Source organism: Equus przewalskii, chromosome 23, assembly GCF_037783145.1.
Source record: "Equus przewalskii isolate Varuska chromosome 23, EquPr2, whole genome shotgun sequence".
NCBI lineage: Eukaryota > Metazoa > Chordata > Mammalia > Perissodactyla > Equidae > Equus > Equus przewalskii.
Window position 1 is genome coordinate 3,149,212 of NC_091853.1, and position 14,886 is coordinate 3,164,097.

Below are 14,886 nucleotides of genomic sequence, written 5' to 3' on the forward strand. Positions count from 1 at the left end.
TCTGAACACATGGTTCCAGCTCCTGGGCTGGTGGAGCGGATGAGTTTAGCATCAGAAGTCTTATAAAGTCCACTCCTGGGCATCTGAGCAAACACAAAATCACCTTCTGAAATGAGCAAGCTTCAAACTGTGAGATGCCAGGGCATCTGAGAGCCCAGTTTGTAACTACGTGCTAAGAGTGGATATTCTTAACCAGTTTCTGGTCTCTGTGGTGCCTTATCCCTACCTCTGACTCTGCCAAGCGATCTTCCTATCAGTGTGGCACCAGGGAGAGTTACTGCTTTGTGAATGCATGGACCTGACATCTGCTCCCATCTTCGCCCTGAACTTGCTGTGTGACGTTGACCAAATCACTTTCCCTCTCTGGGCCTCAGTGTACTCAGTTATAAGATGAAGGGGCTGAGTTTTTAGGTGGCTTTTTTATTACTTGAGACTGAAAAACATCCTGAGAAATAGAGAGATTGTGGGCTCCTCCGTCAGAAAAGTGGCTCTTGGAGGGTGGCCTGGTCCCTGAGACCTGGTACAGTGCATTGCGCAAACCTGAGGCTCAGTAAATACTTGTTAGACAAAAAGTAGTTGTCTTCATTTGTGTTTGTAATTGAAACATGAAAAAAAATAAAGTATCTTTCTTCTCTTTTAAAAAAAGAGGGGGCTGACCTAGACGTCGCCCGCACCCTCCCCCCCCCCCCCACCCCGCCCCGCAGTGGTCTTCTAGCTGGCCGTTATATTTAAGTATACGACTCCTGCCTCCCCAGCGCCCCCTCCCCTGCCGGCCCTGCCAGCTGCTGTCTCCCTGGAGAGGCCCGATCCCGTGCCGGCCGCCTCTGGGCCCTGGGGCTCCCCAGCGCCCTGCCTCGCGCGCACCGAGGGCGCCGCGCAGTGACGGCGGTGTCCCGCTTGCACGCGGGCGGCTGCCTGCCGGTCTCATTGCGCTGGAGAGGCTCTGCCTTCGTGCAGATGGCATTTTTGTCACTGGCAAAGGGCCAGGACCGACTGAGCTTGCATGGGGCAGAGGCAGCTGGCGGGCTCGCGAGTCCTCTCGCAGCCCAGCCCGGCCCTTGGGGACCCCACGCAGGTCTGCGTCCTCTTGCCCCAGGAAGAAGCCTGAAGGGGACCCACCCCTGGGGACCGGTGGTCAGGGGCAGGTGGGTCGCCGCATTAGACCTTTACAGTCCCCTAGGAAGGTCACCAGCTTAAGGGGGAGGAAGGGTGGTTATGGGGACAGAAAGGGGCCCCGGCTTCCCGCGGCGCGGCGGCTCCGGCCCGGGATGGGAGGAGGAGCCGGCACTGTGCGCCCCGGGCGCGGCGGCTCGGTGCAGCCCCCGCGGCCCCTCGCGGCTGCCGAGACGAGCACAGCTTCCCGGCTCCTCCCGCGGCCGCCCGGCCGGCCGGACCTCTCCGGGGCCGCGCCACAGGCCCGAGCGTCCCCCTCTGCGCTGCTCCCGGGGGGCGCACACCGGGCACCAGCGGAGACCAGCGACTGACACACGGCAGAGGAGACCTCCCGCGGCGTCGTTCCCTAGGAAATGGCTGGTCCTTAGCTCCTCCGCAGCTTGACCTGCGCATCCGCGTAACGGGTGGCCTCGGGCTATCCGCACCTTGATGGAGACTAAGTAATGCTCATCAGCACCGCGCATCCGAGGGGACTTAGGGAGCGGACCCGCTGGCAGAGCATTTGCCTAGGGCCACAGGCTGAGTGGCTGAGCTGGGATTTGAACACGGCTTCTGGCTTCGGAGTGCACGCTCTTTCCTGTACTCCACACTGCCTGCCCCAGAAGATGTCAGTGTGCGACCCATGGAAACCTGGAGATTTCTAACACATGGCATTTGCCATTTCTATACCACACACCTTTAATACGAGTGGCAAGACATTTCTTAAAGTACCCGTATGTCAGCAGCAGCGGAGGAGTCACTGGATTCTTGCAGACAGAGCTAGATTTAAGGACTGGGTCTGACACGCAGCTGTGTGAGCTCCCCCAAGCTAGCATCTGGGGACTCCAACCTCCTCCCTGAAATAAGGGAAATAATGTGTGTCCCACCTACTTCTTGGGCCTGTTGCAAGGGTCAGATAAAACCCTGTGTGTGAACATATTTTATAAAGTTAAGTTCTATAGTAATCCTAACTTTTATTTTCGAGAAAACTCAACCTATAGGTTACCAACTGATATCTGGAGCAAAGGAAAGAAAAGCAACTGATATTTACTGAGTTTTTTAATGTCCAATGTTACCAGTAACCTAAGAGTTGCCAATTAAAATAACACAATACCATTTTTGCGGTCAATGTGAGAGTGCTGGCTGAGCACTTCCACACACTGCTGACGCACCACTAATTGATACAAATTCTTAAGAGCAATTTGTAACATGTACCAACAGCTTTTGGCTTGGGAATTCCACTGCTGAGAATCTCTCTAAGAAAATAGAGACGTAGAGACTATTTTATGCAGAAAGATAGTTTTTTTTTATAAGGGGGAAATTGGAAGCAACTTAAATTTTCAAACGCTGGAGAAAGTGGTAAGAGCCTTTAGCTTCTGCCTGTCTGGTGTCCCTTCAGCTGACGTAACTTCTCCTTTCCTCTGAGGAGACCCTGCGTCCCCCTGCCTGCGGTGCTGACCGCTGCTGAGCTGGACCCCGCACTGCAGGGAAGGACACAGGCCCCAGGCTCGGCCAACATGGGCACCCTGTCCCCAGACACAGTGACTATTCAGGACCGCTCTGCTGGCTGGGAACCATACAGCCTCTCTGCTCCAGGACTGCTGGCTGCAGTTAAAACCAGCACAGCGGGAAGAGGAGCCAGGAGATGAAGATGGAATTCTGAAGGCACATCTTAAGATCAGTGAACCCCTCTTTTTGCTTAAGCCACGTTGAATAGGGTTTCTGTCACTAGCAACAGAGTCCTCACACAGACCATTATTTGCTAGCCAGGGTAGACGGATCTGATGAAATATTGTGCGGCCATTCTAAACCATCCTTATGAATGGTTTCCACCAGCATAACAAGCTAGTGATTAAGTGAAAGCGTGATGGACAGTCAATATACAGCCTGGTCTTGACTAGGTTTAAACACCTTCATAGAGGCAAAGATTGGAAGAAAATTCATCAAAATATTAGCAGCCATGCTGGCTGGTGAGATTATGAATTTTTAAACTATCTTTATTTTTCACACAAATAGATCTTACAATAAATACTAAGAAAAAAATAAGAAAAAGATTAAAGTTTTATTGGTTGACTTATTCCAAAAGGACTTAAGTTATAATTGTCTTTCCAGATGAAAATTTATAGAGCATCTGGTTCTGAAGTGACAGTTTGGAATTTCCCTAAAAAATATTGACCTACCAGCTTTACACAAACTAGAACATTTTTTCAGTGTTAAAACTGAAAACACGCCCCATTATGGGCAAGTAGAATCTCTTCTTCAATTACTTTGTGATCTTCAGTCTGAATATTACTAAGAAGGGAAACACGACATTAACCACCTCAGGTCAGAATATTTATGCGTTTATTTCACTGAGCCCCTCCTCGTGCCATAAAGGATTTTTCCCCACCCCACTACATACCTGCAAAGAATTTGAACCTGGCCTAGAAGACAGAATAAACTGTGATGATTGGTCATGGTGTGGTAAAGACCAACAAGCAGAGATTCAAGGCCAGCAGGATCCACCAAATGCAGCCATCTGGGCTCAGCATCTTTGGGCTCCTCAGCCACTCCCTCTTTCTCCTTTTAATTTTGTCTTTTCTTGACCAGAAGCTGCCTTGCTTTCTGGGCCAAAGCCAGTCCCTGTCTGAGACTCATCCCCTATCTGGTTCTGGCCCTGGCTCTGCCCTTCTTGTGCAGCAGGTGGGCTACGGGGGGACCCGAGGCACATGGCGTTGAGGGACAGTGCGATAAATCCATGAAAGCCTAGCAGCAGCATGAGGCCCCTGCTGGGCTGCCTCCACCCCAGTGTCATCTCGAGACTCTGCACTTCCCACCCCACCCATGGTGTCATTCTTCGGGCCTTGACCTGCTCAGCTGTACAACAAACTGGCATTTGCACAAAAAGTAGTCTACAGTGCCCTCTGGTGGGCAATCAGAACATAATAGGGACATACTCTGCACACTGAATTAAAAGGAATCTGCAGCGCCTGCTGAGAAAAACTGGGTAACTTTCCCCTGTGATAATGGGATCTTACCTGAATATAGATATGTTTTTATAGGGCACCAAAAGATGGAGACAAAACTCGCAATAAGTGAGTAAAGGGAGAAAACCAGACAGACACCCTCCAGCTCATTCTATCACAAGGCACCTTGGCAACCCAGGCCCTGGGGTGAGACCCTTATGAAGGCTGCATTCTGGCCAGCCCCCAAATTTGGGGACATAATGAGCTGCTTACCAATAGGAAAGAGTCGAGATATTCACTTCAAGCTTTGAAGCAGTCAGTGGTTGATTTATGAGCAGGCTAAAATAACACAAAAGGGTTCTGACCATAGACAAGGAAACGAAGTGTAATAAACATTAACATCTACATTTAAGAAAATAAATCCAACACGTTTCATTAAAATAATGCTTTTAATTATTGGTGCTTTAAATACTGAACCCATTTTACCAAGTTTGACATAAATCATTTTTCTTAAACACAAGCTGTTTGCTGGATTCCAGGTAAGTTCATTTTATAGTTACAAGCATGATTCATGATTCATATTCAACTTCCTTTCTCTTAGCCATTTGAAGACTCAGCGGCTTGATTCACAACACCTCTTTACAAGGAAGCTCACCTTCTGAAATCAAGCATGTCAGTAGTAAAACTGAATAGTTTCTTCTCTTCTGAAGAAATGTGATTTTTTTTTAAAAAATGTCATGTTACCTTCCCTTTGATCACCTGATTTAAGTAGTCACAGCGTTAGGAGCAATTTAGGGACTCAGAGCAGTTGAGGAAGCCTAGGTCACTGCTGAGGCAGCATTATTAACACAGCCATGGCGGGGGTCGGGGGGGGGGGGGGGCGGCGTTTGACTCCAGCTGAGGTGACGCATGTCTGGGTTAACTCTGCTTATCAAAGAACGAGAAACAACTTACACACAGAACACCCTCCTGCCTTCTTTTTCTTTTGCAATCCCATTTTGGGGCAAAAGAATAATAATAATGTGTACGTGTGTATGATTGTGTGTTTGGGTGGAAGAAACAAATTATACAGTCTCCACTTAGGTGGGGAAATCAAATTCAGGAAAAGTTTCATGAACTTTTTTTTATTCTAGGTAATTATTGCCCCAGATTTGAAAACTTAAAAAAAAGAAACAAAGTTCTTTAATAGTTTTGCCCTGTGTTGGATCAACAATACCCAGGACTGTCAGATGTGAATGGGCCACAAGTAGGCAGCCCCATTTGGGTTTCATGTCTTGGCAAGATTTATTCGGGCACTTACAACAGGAGCCCACCCCTTTGCAGGCTCAGGGCAGCCGGGGTGAGCGACGCCCTCCCCCAGGACAGTGGCTTCCAGGGACCCATACACACCCTCAAGCACCTTCAAATGCCAGCGGGCAGTCCAGCCTGGGGCCTGCCCCTCTTCAAGGAGCACCGCTGGGAAACTATTCGGAATCGATGGGACAGAATTTCTTTGATCATAATAAAAGACATGTCTCTAAGAAAATGGCTTCAAAATATGAACAAAATATCTAGCAACCACATCTTCCAAGAAATCCAGTAACAGGGCCACCTATTCCTGTAAAGAAGCAAGCAAGCAAACAAACCAGCATGTGAAAGACAAGTGGCTAATCTTCCAGGATCCTTCCAGAGAGAAACATTAAGCCCTTCAAGTCTGATGAGCCACCCCAAGCAACCTCACACATGTGGTTAAATTCTCCATATTCTGCTTCACCTAGAGAAGGGAAGAGAGAGGAGAAAGAATTAGTTCATTCAACTCGGCTGACAAATCTTAAAAGTAAATTCATTCTAGGGAAAGACTAGAGAAACTTCTGATCTAAAAGTTTAAGATTTTGAGTTAATTTCAGCCACTTTAATGTACTGAAGGATCACCCGAGTGGTTAAATGCAGATTCCTGAGTTCTGGGATCAACAGGTTTAGGGCTGGGCCTAGGAATCTTCATTTTGGCCAGCACCCCTCCTCTCCAAGCATGGCGCTGACACTTTAGTAAATGCTGCTGTGGTTATCTCATTCAGGGCTATCCGAAGGTTTAAAGGACAAAAGCTGCTGAGAGCAGACGGGGTCCTGAGCTTTAGGGCAAAAGAGCAGCAGTTAGCCAGTGCCTGACCACCCTGAGTCCAGCTGGGCAGGTGCCCTTGACCCCAGCTATCAGGAAATCCTTCTCCAGGTAAAGGAGACGGAGCAAGTTTGTAATCCGTGACCTCTCGTCACCTCTGTCCTTGCTAGGCAACACGTGGGCACCGCAGAAGAGACGAGGCCTGGTGCAAACACTCTGCTGCTCAGACCCCACAGCGATAGGAGGCAGCTGCTCACACTTAGGAGAACTGTTTACTCAAGGATGTCAGCAAATTCTCCACGTAAACATTTTAACCTGCCACTCAGCATGCAAATATGTTTGTGGGGTCTTGACCCAACAGTCCAGTGAGGTGAACCACATTCAGCTGGCCCCACAGGACCCCTACCAAGCAGCACTTGTGTTGAAGCTTCTGAACAGACCCCATCTGAGTGGATGCAGAGGCTTTATGGCATCTGTAGAAAGACCGTCTTCCGGATCTAACCTGGGTGGGCCGGGCAAGGTGGCTGCCATTTGGGGAAGCCCCAGAATGCTTGTGAGGCCCCTGGGAGCACTCCCCAAGAAGGTACAGGCCTCAGCCCTCTCAGACACCATTGTGACACTGCACGGGCTATTACACAGCTCTGGCGGCCCATCGCGGGGTGGGATGGTGGGGGCCCACTCCTGGCCTCTGAAACAGACAGGTAGCACGCAGAGGCCCGTGCTCAGAAACATCAGCCTGAAGGCACTGCCCGTTCCTGGGATTCTGGAGTCCTGCCTCAGAAGGGGTCACACAGTGGACAAGGAGAAAATGCTCCCTCTTATCTCTGAGCTGCAGAAAAGGCTCACTCGTCTGTGTAATAAAGTGGGAGCCTCAAATTTATCTATTTTATTCACTTATTCAGCATGGAGACTTATGGGAATTTTTACTTTGCTATTAAAGTAAGCATTGCCCTTGGGCATGTTATTTATACAGAGAAACTATACGTCAGAGATTGTCACGTCCCGTGAAAGTGAACTTTCACCTCCGACAGCGGGCCTGTCATCATACTGGCCATCCTCCTTGATAATTTGCTGCCCAGTCATAACGTTGTAATTGCTACTTCCACATTCCCATAAAGGAAGGTGGCCCTGCCAGCCCAGAGACAATGACTGGCCCACGCCTCTCTCCTGCATGCACAGCAGCAAAATGAACACCAGGACTGCTGGATTCTTTACTCAAACAAGAAGTTGAGAACCTTTGTCTCAAATTATCTGCTGTACAAGTAGCCAGTATTTACTAAACAGCTGCTCTATGCCATGCACTGAACTAGGCCACGTTCAGGATAAAAAATAAACACAAAACCTGAACTTTGCTGTGAAGAAATTTAGAGTCCTGGTGGGGAGTCAATAGTTCAACATGGAACTGTCCTACAATAGAATAAGACGATAAATAAATGCTAAGAATTTAAGCCCTAAAAGGAGCTACAGCCTATAAGTCTAGCTGAGCATCAGCGCCCTAAGCTCCACAAACAGCAGTCGGTCGTTACAAGCAGGAAGCACATTATAAACGACACTGGATCAGAAGGCCCCCGGCTGCCAGTGGGGTAATGGGGGGGGGGATTGGGGGGGCAGATCGTCATGGTAACAAGCCAGGTGAAGGCTCTGGGGCCAGGACGCCAGAATTTGGATCCCAGCACCATCCCTCACTGGCTGCCTGACTTCAGGCAAGTTTCTCACTTTTCTGTGCATCAGCTCTCAGTCCTACACACAAGGAAAATCATCCCCTAACTGGGACGGGTGTGGAGAGAATTCAAGGAGTTAACACGTGTAAAGCACCCAGTGTAGCAGCCAGCCAGCCAGCAACACCCAATGCTGCTGTCAGTGTTGTTACCACCGCCGGCTCAGCCTCGAGGAAGTCAGAGAGGCCAGTTACCTGTGTCACCGGGAAAAGCACCAGTCCCTGTACTCCTTCACTTCAACCCTGACCTTCTTGCAAGGCATCGGAAGACATCCTTCTTCCCTGTCCTTTTCCCAGTTCTGTCCTCCTTCATTCTCTCCCATTGGCCCCACCGGTGTCAACCGCCCCCCTCCATGTGTCCACTTCCTGGTGGGATAAGCCACACAGCCCCACAGGCACTCACAGGGCTGGGGGCTGAAGGGGATGGGGCCACATGCTCAGACTCAGCTGTGGATCATTCATAGTCCAGAAGCAACCAAGACTGATTCTCGTGAGAAAATGCCATCATGGGGCAGAACTGGGCTCCATCCAGGGCCCCACAAGCAAAGTCTCAACACAGGACCTCAACCTGGCGTCCAAGCCTGCAGATAGAGTTCAGGGGGTCTGTGATGGAAGAAAACGTTTTCCTTTTCATTTAGCTCTAACTGAAATTTATCATTTCCTTCAATGATGAATGTAGGCAATACACCAAAGCTGTGATAGCACTGTGACTGTCACCAACAGAAATAGAGAAACTGTGGATGCTTTCATATCACAAGAAGTCATCAAAGATCTCTTACAATACTGTTTTCAGTCCTCACTACTCTGAAAGTAAAGCTATACACTCACCACTAGACCTTAGCATTCAACGTGTGCGTTAAAAAGCCGACATATTACTAGACCACACATTAAAAAAATATTTTTATCAATGTATTTCAATATAGCTGGTCTCCTTTGTAATCCTATGTATTTCGTGCATTTAAAAAATGTTATTCTGAGGGTGGTTGTAGGCATTACCAGCCTGCCAAAGGGGCCCACAGTGCATGCAATGGTTAAGACCCCCTTTGCTTAAGAAGGTTGAGGACGACCAAGGGCTGGAATATTAGAAAGGTGGAAGACGCGTAAATACTTACTGAAATGTGACGTTGTAATATTCTTCAGGCGTCACTATTTTTGGTCCCCCAAAGAAGTCCAGGACCCAGATATTGGTTATGTTCAACTTAGCGAAGAACCAATTATGGCTGGAAGGCCAGGTTTTCATCTCAGGGTGTCGAATGAATAATGAACGCTTTGCAAAGTCCACTTCTGTTTCATTCACCTAAAGGACATATGTAAGATAAACATTCTCACGGCAGTGACGTTTTGTTTTCTCAAATCCTAAAGAGTTTATACAATTATAAATGTTGATTTAAAATTTTTATTCCTTAAAAAATTGAAATATAATTGACATAAAACATTGTATTAATTTTTGGTGCACAACATAATGATTTGATATGTGTATACATTATGAAATCATTACCAGAATAAGTTTAGTTAACATCCATCACATCAGTTAAAAATTCTCTATTTTTTTTCTTGTGAGGAGAACTTTTAAGATCTACTATAAATCCTGATCTCAAACTTAAGGTTTCAAGAGCAAAGAAAGGAAGCTGGAAGAAATGCAGAGAACAATGAAGATTTCAAATGTGAATGATAACAGACGTAATGAAGTGGGAAACCGTCGGTACCAATTTTCATCGTTGCACAGTAATTTTGGCACAAGATACTATAATAAAATGTTACTGGTGCTTACGCCATATAACATTGGCACATTTATCCCATAACCAGCACACGTGAAAGACGCAGATGCGTGCACACAACGGAAGGAAGTCTTCAGAAGCACCATGGAAATCAGGAGCACTTGCCGCCCGTCCTCCTTTCTCCTGCCGTGGACACTCAGCGAGAGATGTGTCCACACAGACCTTCCAGACCATGAATAAAACTTGTCTGAGCATTCACGATTGACAAGGTCAGAAACCACATCTGCTGGCCTGCAGTGAGATCAGTGCTCGTGAAACCTTGCCCTCTGCCCTGCCCATGGTTTTACTGAACCTCCTCCCTCCTGCACTCATCCGAACTGTCTAAACGAACTTCCAGAATTTAGACCGGACACTTCCCTTCTAGTCTCCCTAGGACGCTCTCGGCTCTCAGCCACTGTCCACATACAGAGGCGAGGAAGCCAAACACGGGAAATACCCCACAGCCTAAAACAAGGCGGGGAGCGGTGAGCTTTGCCTGAGCAGACGTTCCTTATACAGACACTTCACAGCTGTTACATCTGTGTGCCTTCAAAAAATAGCTCATTCTGGGGCCAGCCCGGTGGCACAGCGGTTAAGTGCGCACGCTCTGCTTCGGCGGCCCGGGGTATGCCAGTTTGGATCCCGGGTACAGACGTGGCACCACTTGGCAAGCCATGCTGTGGCAGGCATCCCACATATAAAGTAGAGGAAGATGGGCATGGATGTTCACTCAGAGCCAGTCTTCCTCAGCAAAAAGAGGAGGACTGGCAGATGTTAGCTCAGGGCTAATCTTCCTCAAAAAAAAAAGTTCATTTTCCTCATAGATATCTTACTGAACACTTAAATGAAAGCAACTGATTAAAACATTGAGTTTTCATGAAATTATACACTAGAACGTATTCCACCTCTGTATCTCAAGCATAAATCAATTTTATGTTATTCTCAAAATCTCTCTTCCTTCGTTGTTGATAATATGATGCTCTTCTAACACCAGCCTCTGCTCCTGTGGGATCACCATTTACCTTGGTAACAGTTCCTGCCAGTATTATGTGAGCACAGAGGGGACTCTGGGGATCATATCCATGTTTCCTGCAGAAGTCAGTCTGTGCCAAAGACATGGTCAGCGTAGCATGCGGATTCTCCTGTAGAGAGAAAACGAAGACCCTCTCATGTGAAACATTGTCTCTGGAGAGCTAATACATTTCACCAGCTGCATACACACCGTCCCCAGAGCTTGACCATTCTTCCGTCACACAATGAATTACAAACCACCACCTTCCACTCAGGAAAATCACTACTTGGACGAAAGACTGATCCTGACCCTCTCTCCAAAAGTGGGGGAGGGGTCATATTTAAAATGAACTGACTCAGTAAGAATTATTTTTAACACTTTTTTCCCCTTAAATTCTTAATTTGTCCCATATTCACCAGAGGAAATATAATTATAGTACCACCCAAACACAAGGCTGGGCTATGGCCTTCACTGAAAGATGTAAAGGTTAGACTCTAATGTGGAAGTAGCGCATAAAAATACCACAGTTGCTCAACTGGCTAATTGTACAATTTAAGCAAGAAATAGCTGACTCATGCTTCTTGGTTATCTTATGCTAGCAGAAATTGTCATGTGATTTCAAAATGGGAGAAGTAGCTCACTCCTGCTCCAGCAACAAGAGAAGAATTGTTGGACTCAAACAGTGAAGCAAGCAAAATTTCTCATTCTTTCTTATTCAGAAATCAGCTCCATAAAAGGCACCGTTGACAGATTACAGCAAAATCCACACGTTGCATTGAGCACTTTAAACTCCAAATGTCTTGTGTGGGAAATTTTGCCCTTTCACAGTGACCCATCAAAATAGTGCCATAAAGAGATCTCCTTGAAATCCTTTAGCCAAATATTTGCTGTCTATAAACTATTAGGCAAAGCGTCTACAGAAGACTAAAAAAAAAAGGGAGAGTGGGATTCAGCTAAGGTCTCTCCCTTCTCTGAGTTTATAACCTGATTGAAAAGTCAGACATAAACAAAACTTAACACAAAACAAAGACAGAGAAGAGGTCAAAAGGCAGTGCATAACTAACTGCCAAGTGAGTGGTACAGTTAAATGTATTCGAAGCTCGGTGTTAGGAGCTGTCAGCATAGCCTGGAGTGATGTGGAAACTACGGGAGCCTTACAAGATATTCAGAATCAGGACAGGAGTGGGAGGTTGTATTATAGTTGTATATACAACTATAGGTTGTATAGGGGAAAGTCTAAGACAGGACTGTGAGTAGTGAGAAACCCAACGTGCTTGAAAGAGAGGCTTTCTGAGGGGAGGGAGGAGGAGGGCAGAGTTAGGGTAACTCAACTCCAAGCTCAGGAGTCAAGACTACTTTGTAGGCTGGCGTCCGTCAGGGCTTTCCAAGAACAGCCGCCTGGAGAGCTCGTTAAAATGCTGATTTCTGGCTCCACTACCAACCCAGGTACCTGCATTTTAAACAAACACCCCGGGTGAATCTTACGCAGCTGTAAGCAGTGGATGCTGTTAAAGGTTTCAGGCAGAGGGCAATGCTGAGTGGCATTTTGTTCATGTAAATCTGGTGGGCAGGGTGGACAGGGGCAGACAGGGAAAAGACACAGGTCAGAAGGAGGAGAAAAAGTGGACGGTATTAACCAACCTTGACTGGTTGATTGATGGAATCAGTCAGACTAATTCTGATGTGGCCAAGCCTTTTCGATGCCATCATGGAAACTACAAGTCCTGGGTAGGTTCCTTACCACTGCCTCTTTCTAGAGATGTCAAGGACCTGGGCTGGAGTTCTACCTGACAGCCATGAGCTGGCTAGCCACAGCTGAGTCCCTGCACCTGAGTCTTAGTTTCCTCATTCCTACAGTGGGGATAATAATATGGGCACAAGTTTAAATTAAATATAATCGTTGTATGGAAGTGGTTCTCAATCCCCCCCCCGCCCCCCCATTAGAAGCCTCAAGGAGGGATTCCGGCAGTTGGGGGTTGTTTTTTATTGAATGCGTTTTTAATAAAGTGCCTTGGCATTGCCTTTTTTTTTTTTTTTAGGAAGATTAGCCCTGAGTTAACTACTGCCAATCTTCCTCTTTTTTCTGAGGAAGCCTGGCCCTGAGCTAACATCTGTGCCCATCTTCCTCTACTTCATATGTGGGACGCCTACCACAGCATGGCTTGCCAAGCACTGCCATGTCCACACCCAGGATCCGAACCCCTGAACCCCGGGCTGCCAAAGCAGAACATGGGCACTTAACCGCTGTACCACCGGGCCGGCCCGTTGGCATAGCATTTGTAGGTCTTCCCAGGCGACTGTACTGTGTATGTGCCTTGGCTAAAGGAGGCAGCTGCTTCTGTTTTTGCTCAGCAAATGCAGGCCTCCAGAGCCACAGATCTTCCAATTTTTCAAGAAGTTAGACATTTAGGGTTTTAATTGAAATCTCAGTTTTCAAAGGTTGGTAACTAATTTATTAAAAACAACACAGAACTCTGTGTGGGCCAAAGGAAACTGGTCTGTGGGACATATTCAGTTCAAAGGCAACTGGACCTGGGGTGAAATCCAGTTTGGCCATGGGCTCTGGGCAAGTTCCTTAACCTTCCTAAGCCACAGGTGCTTCTGCAGTAACACCCACCTCAGGGGTTATTTAGGGATGAATGGAAGACATCTGGAAGGTGAAGGGCGGCCTGGCCCACCACAGATGCTTAATCAAGTATCAGTTTCTTTCATCTTTATCCACAATGTTGTACTTTCCCAGTTAACCTCAAAGCTGGGATCTTTCTCCAACGACCCTCCACCAAATCAGGCTCTGTTGGCGCACTGCATGGCTCTCGCCTCCCAAGCTCTGTCTGTGACCCCTCTCTTGGGACAGCAGGGGTTCCACCAGCGAGTTGTAAACCCGAACCTGCCCCAAAAGGAGGGCAGCCTGCCCCAAAAGGAGGGCGAAGGGTGAGGAGGAGATGACCTCCCCTCAGTTCTGCTCCCCGCAGAGGAAACTCACGTGCACAGGAGGCCTAACGACGGCAAAAAGCACTGTCATCGTCCACCACCCTGTATATTACCTTCTTGCTGAGGAGGGGAAAATTAATTCAGAAGGAGGAGTAAGAAATGAAGGATTAAGAAAGAGAAACCCCGAAGCCACGGACACCAAGCGCTTAACTAACTACCCCCCAATCTGTACGTTCTGCAAAACTTTTAATAATAAGAGCCCAGTTAACGAGACGCCGCACTCCGAGACGACTCAGGGGAGGGAGGTCCTCCAGGACTGGCAAAGAATTCGCACCCGGCGCGTCGCCCAGGGCGCGGGCGACATTCCTGGGACTCAGCTGCCCGCCGGCCGAGGAGGCATGGTTCGGGCCGCGCTCACCTGCAGGTGGCTCACGGCCTGCTGCAGCGGGCTCAGGTACAAGTAGGGCACGCCGCTGCCCGCGCCCGGGGGCCCGTCGCTGAGCGACAGGACGTCGGCGAAGGGCCAGCCGCGCACCGCCTCCTCCGTGGCGACGGTGGCCAGCGCGCCCCAGTCGCAGACGTGCGCCACGAAGCGGGCCACGCGCGCCGCGTCCTCGCGGGGCGGCAGCGGCGGCAGCAGCACGGCGGCGTCCCAGTCCCCGTGGTCCCGGCCGCCCCGGCCCCGCGCCGGCGTCACCAGCAGCGCCACCAGCGCCGGCGCCAGCAGGGCGGCGAGCAGCGCGCGCGCGGAGCCGCGGACACGCCCGGCCATGGCGGTGGCTGCGGCGACAGTCCGGTGCCCGGGGACCCGCAGGCCCCGCGCCCACCCGCTGGCCGGCCTCCGCCTGCCGAGACGGGCCAATGGGCGGCCGGGACGGAGGGGGCGGCCCCCGGCCAGCCCCGCCCCCTGCCGGACCGGTCGGTCTACCTTCCTCCCGCTGCACACCGCCGCTCTGGCGGATTGCGAAACGGTCCTCTGGTCGATGTTTGTTCTGACAGATGGAAAAACAGAGGCTTCAAGAAATTAAGCCACTTGCGTAAGTCATAGCACTAGGAGAGGACCAGCCTCTTCACACGCGCACACCCTCCCTTCCTTTAATACCTTGGGATGTGGCTATCTGGCATCTGAGAGGAAATGCTGCATTCTCTACATATGCTCCTCTTTATTCTTTACTCCACTATCCGCACCAAAGAGCAGCCAGGGTCCCAGTGGCCGAAGACAGAAGCCCCAAAGTTTAAGACTTATAAGACGCTGCTCCTGGCCCGGGAGTCTCTCA

The 14,886-nt window shown here is 49.0% G+C and overlaps 1 protein-coding gene across 2 annotated transcripts; it reads right to left on the reverse strand.

The window, feature by feature from the left end:
- Window positions 1-4,527: 4,527 nt before the first annotated feature.
- CREG1 (cellular repressor of E1A stimulated genes 1) lies at window positions 4,528-14,458 on the reverse strand. Of its 2 annotated transcripts, XM_008521084.2 has the most exons (4): window positions 14,028-14,458; window positions 10,689-10,808; window positions 9,022-9,206; window positions 4,528-5,850 (listed from the first exon to the last, which is right to left on the reverse strand). In XM_008521084.2, exons 1-4 carry the CDS (start codon window positions 14,379-14,381, stop codon window positions 5,847-5,849), a joined length of 663 nt encoding a protein of 220 aa, XP_008519306.2. In that variant the 5' UTR covers window positions 14,382-14,458; the 3' UTR covers window positions 4,528-5,846. The 2 variants fall into 2 exon arrangements, with proteins under 2 accessions (XP_008519306.2, XP_070447512.1); XM_070591411.1 differs by lacking the exon at window positions 4,528-5,850 and having other exon boundaries at window positions 9,018-9,206; window positions 14,028-14,440.
- Between the last annotated feature and the right edge of the window lie 428 nt (window positions 14,459-14,886).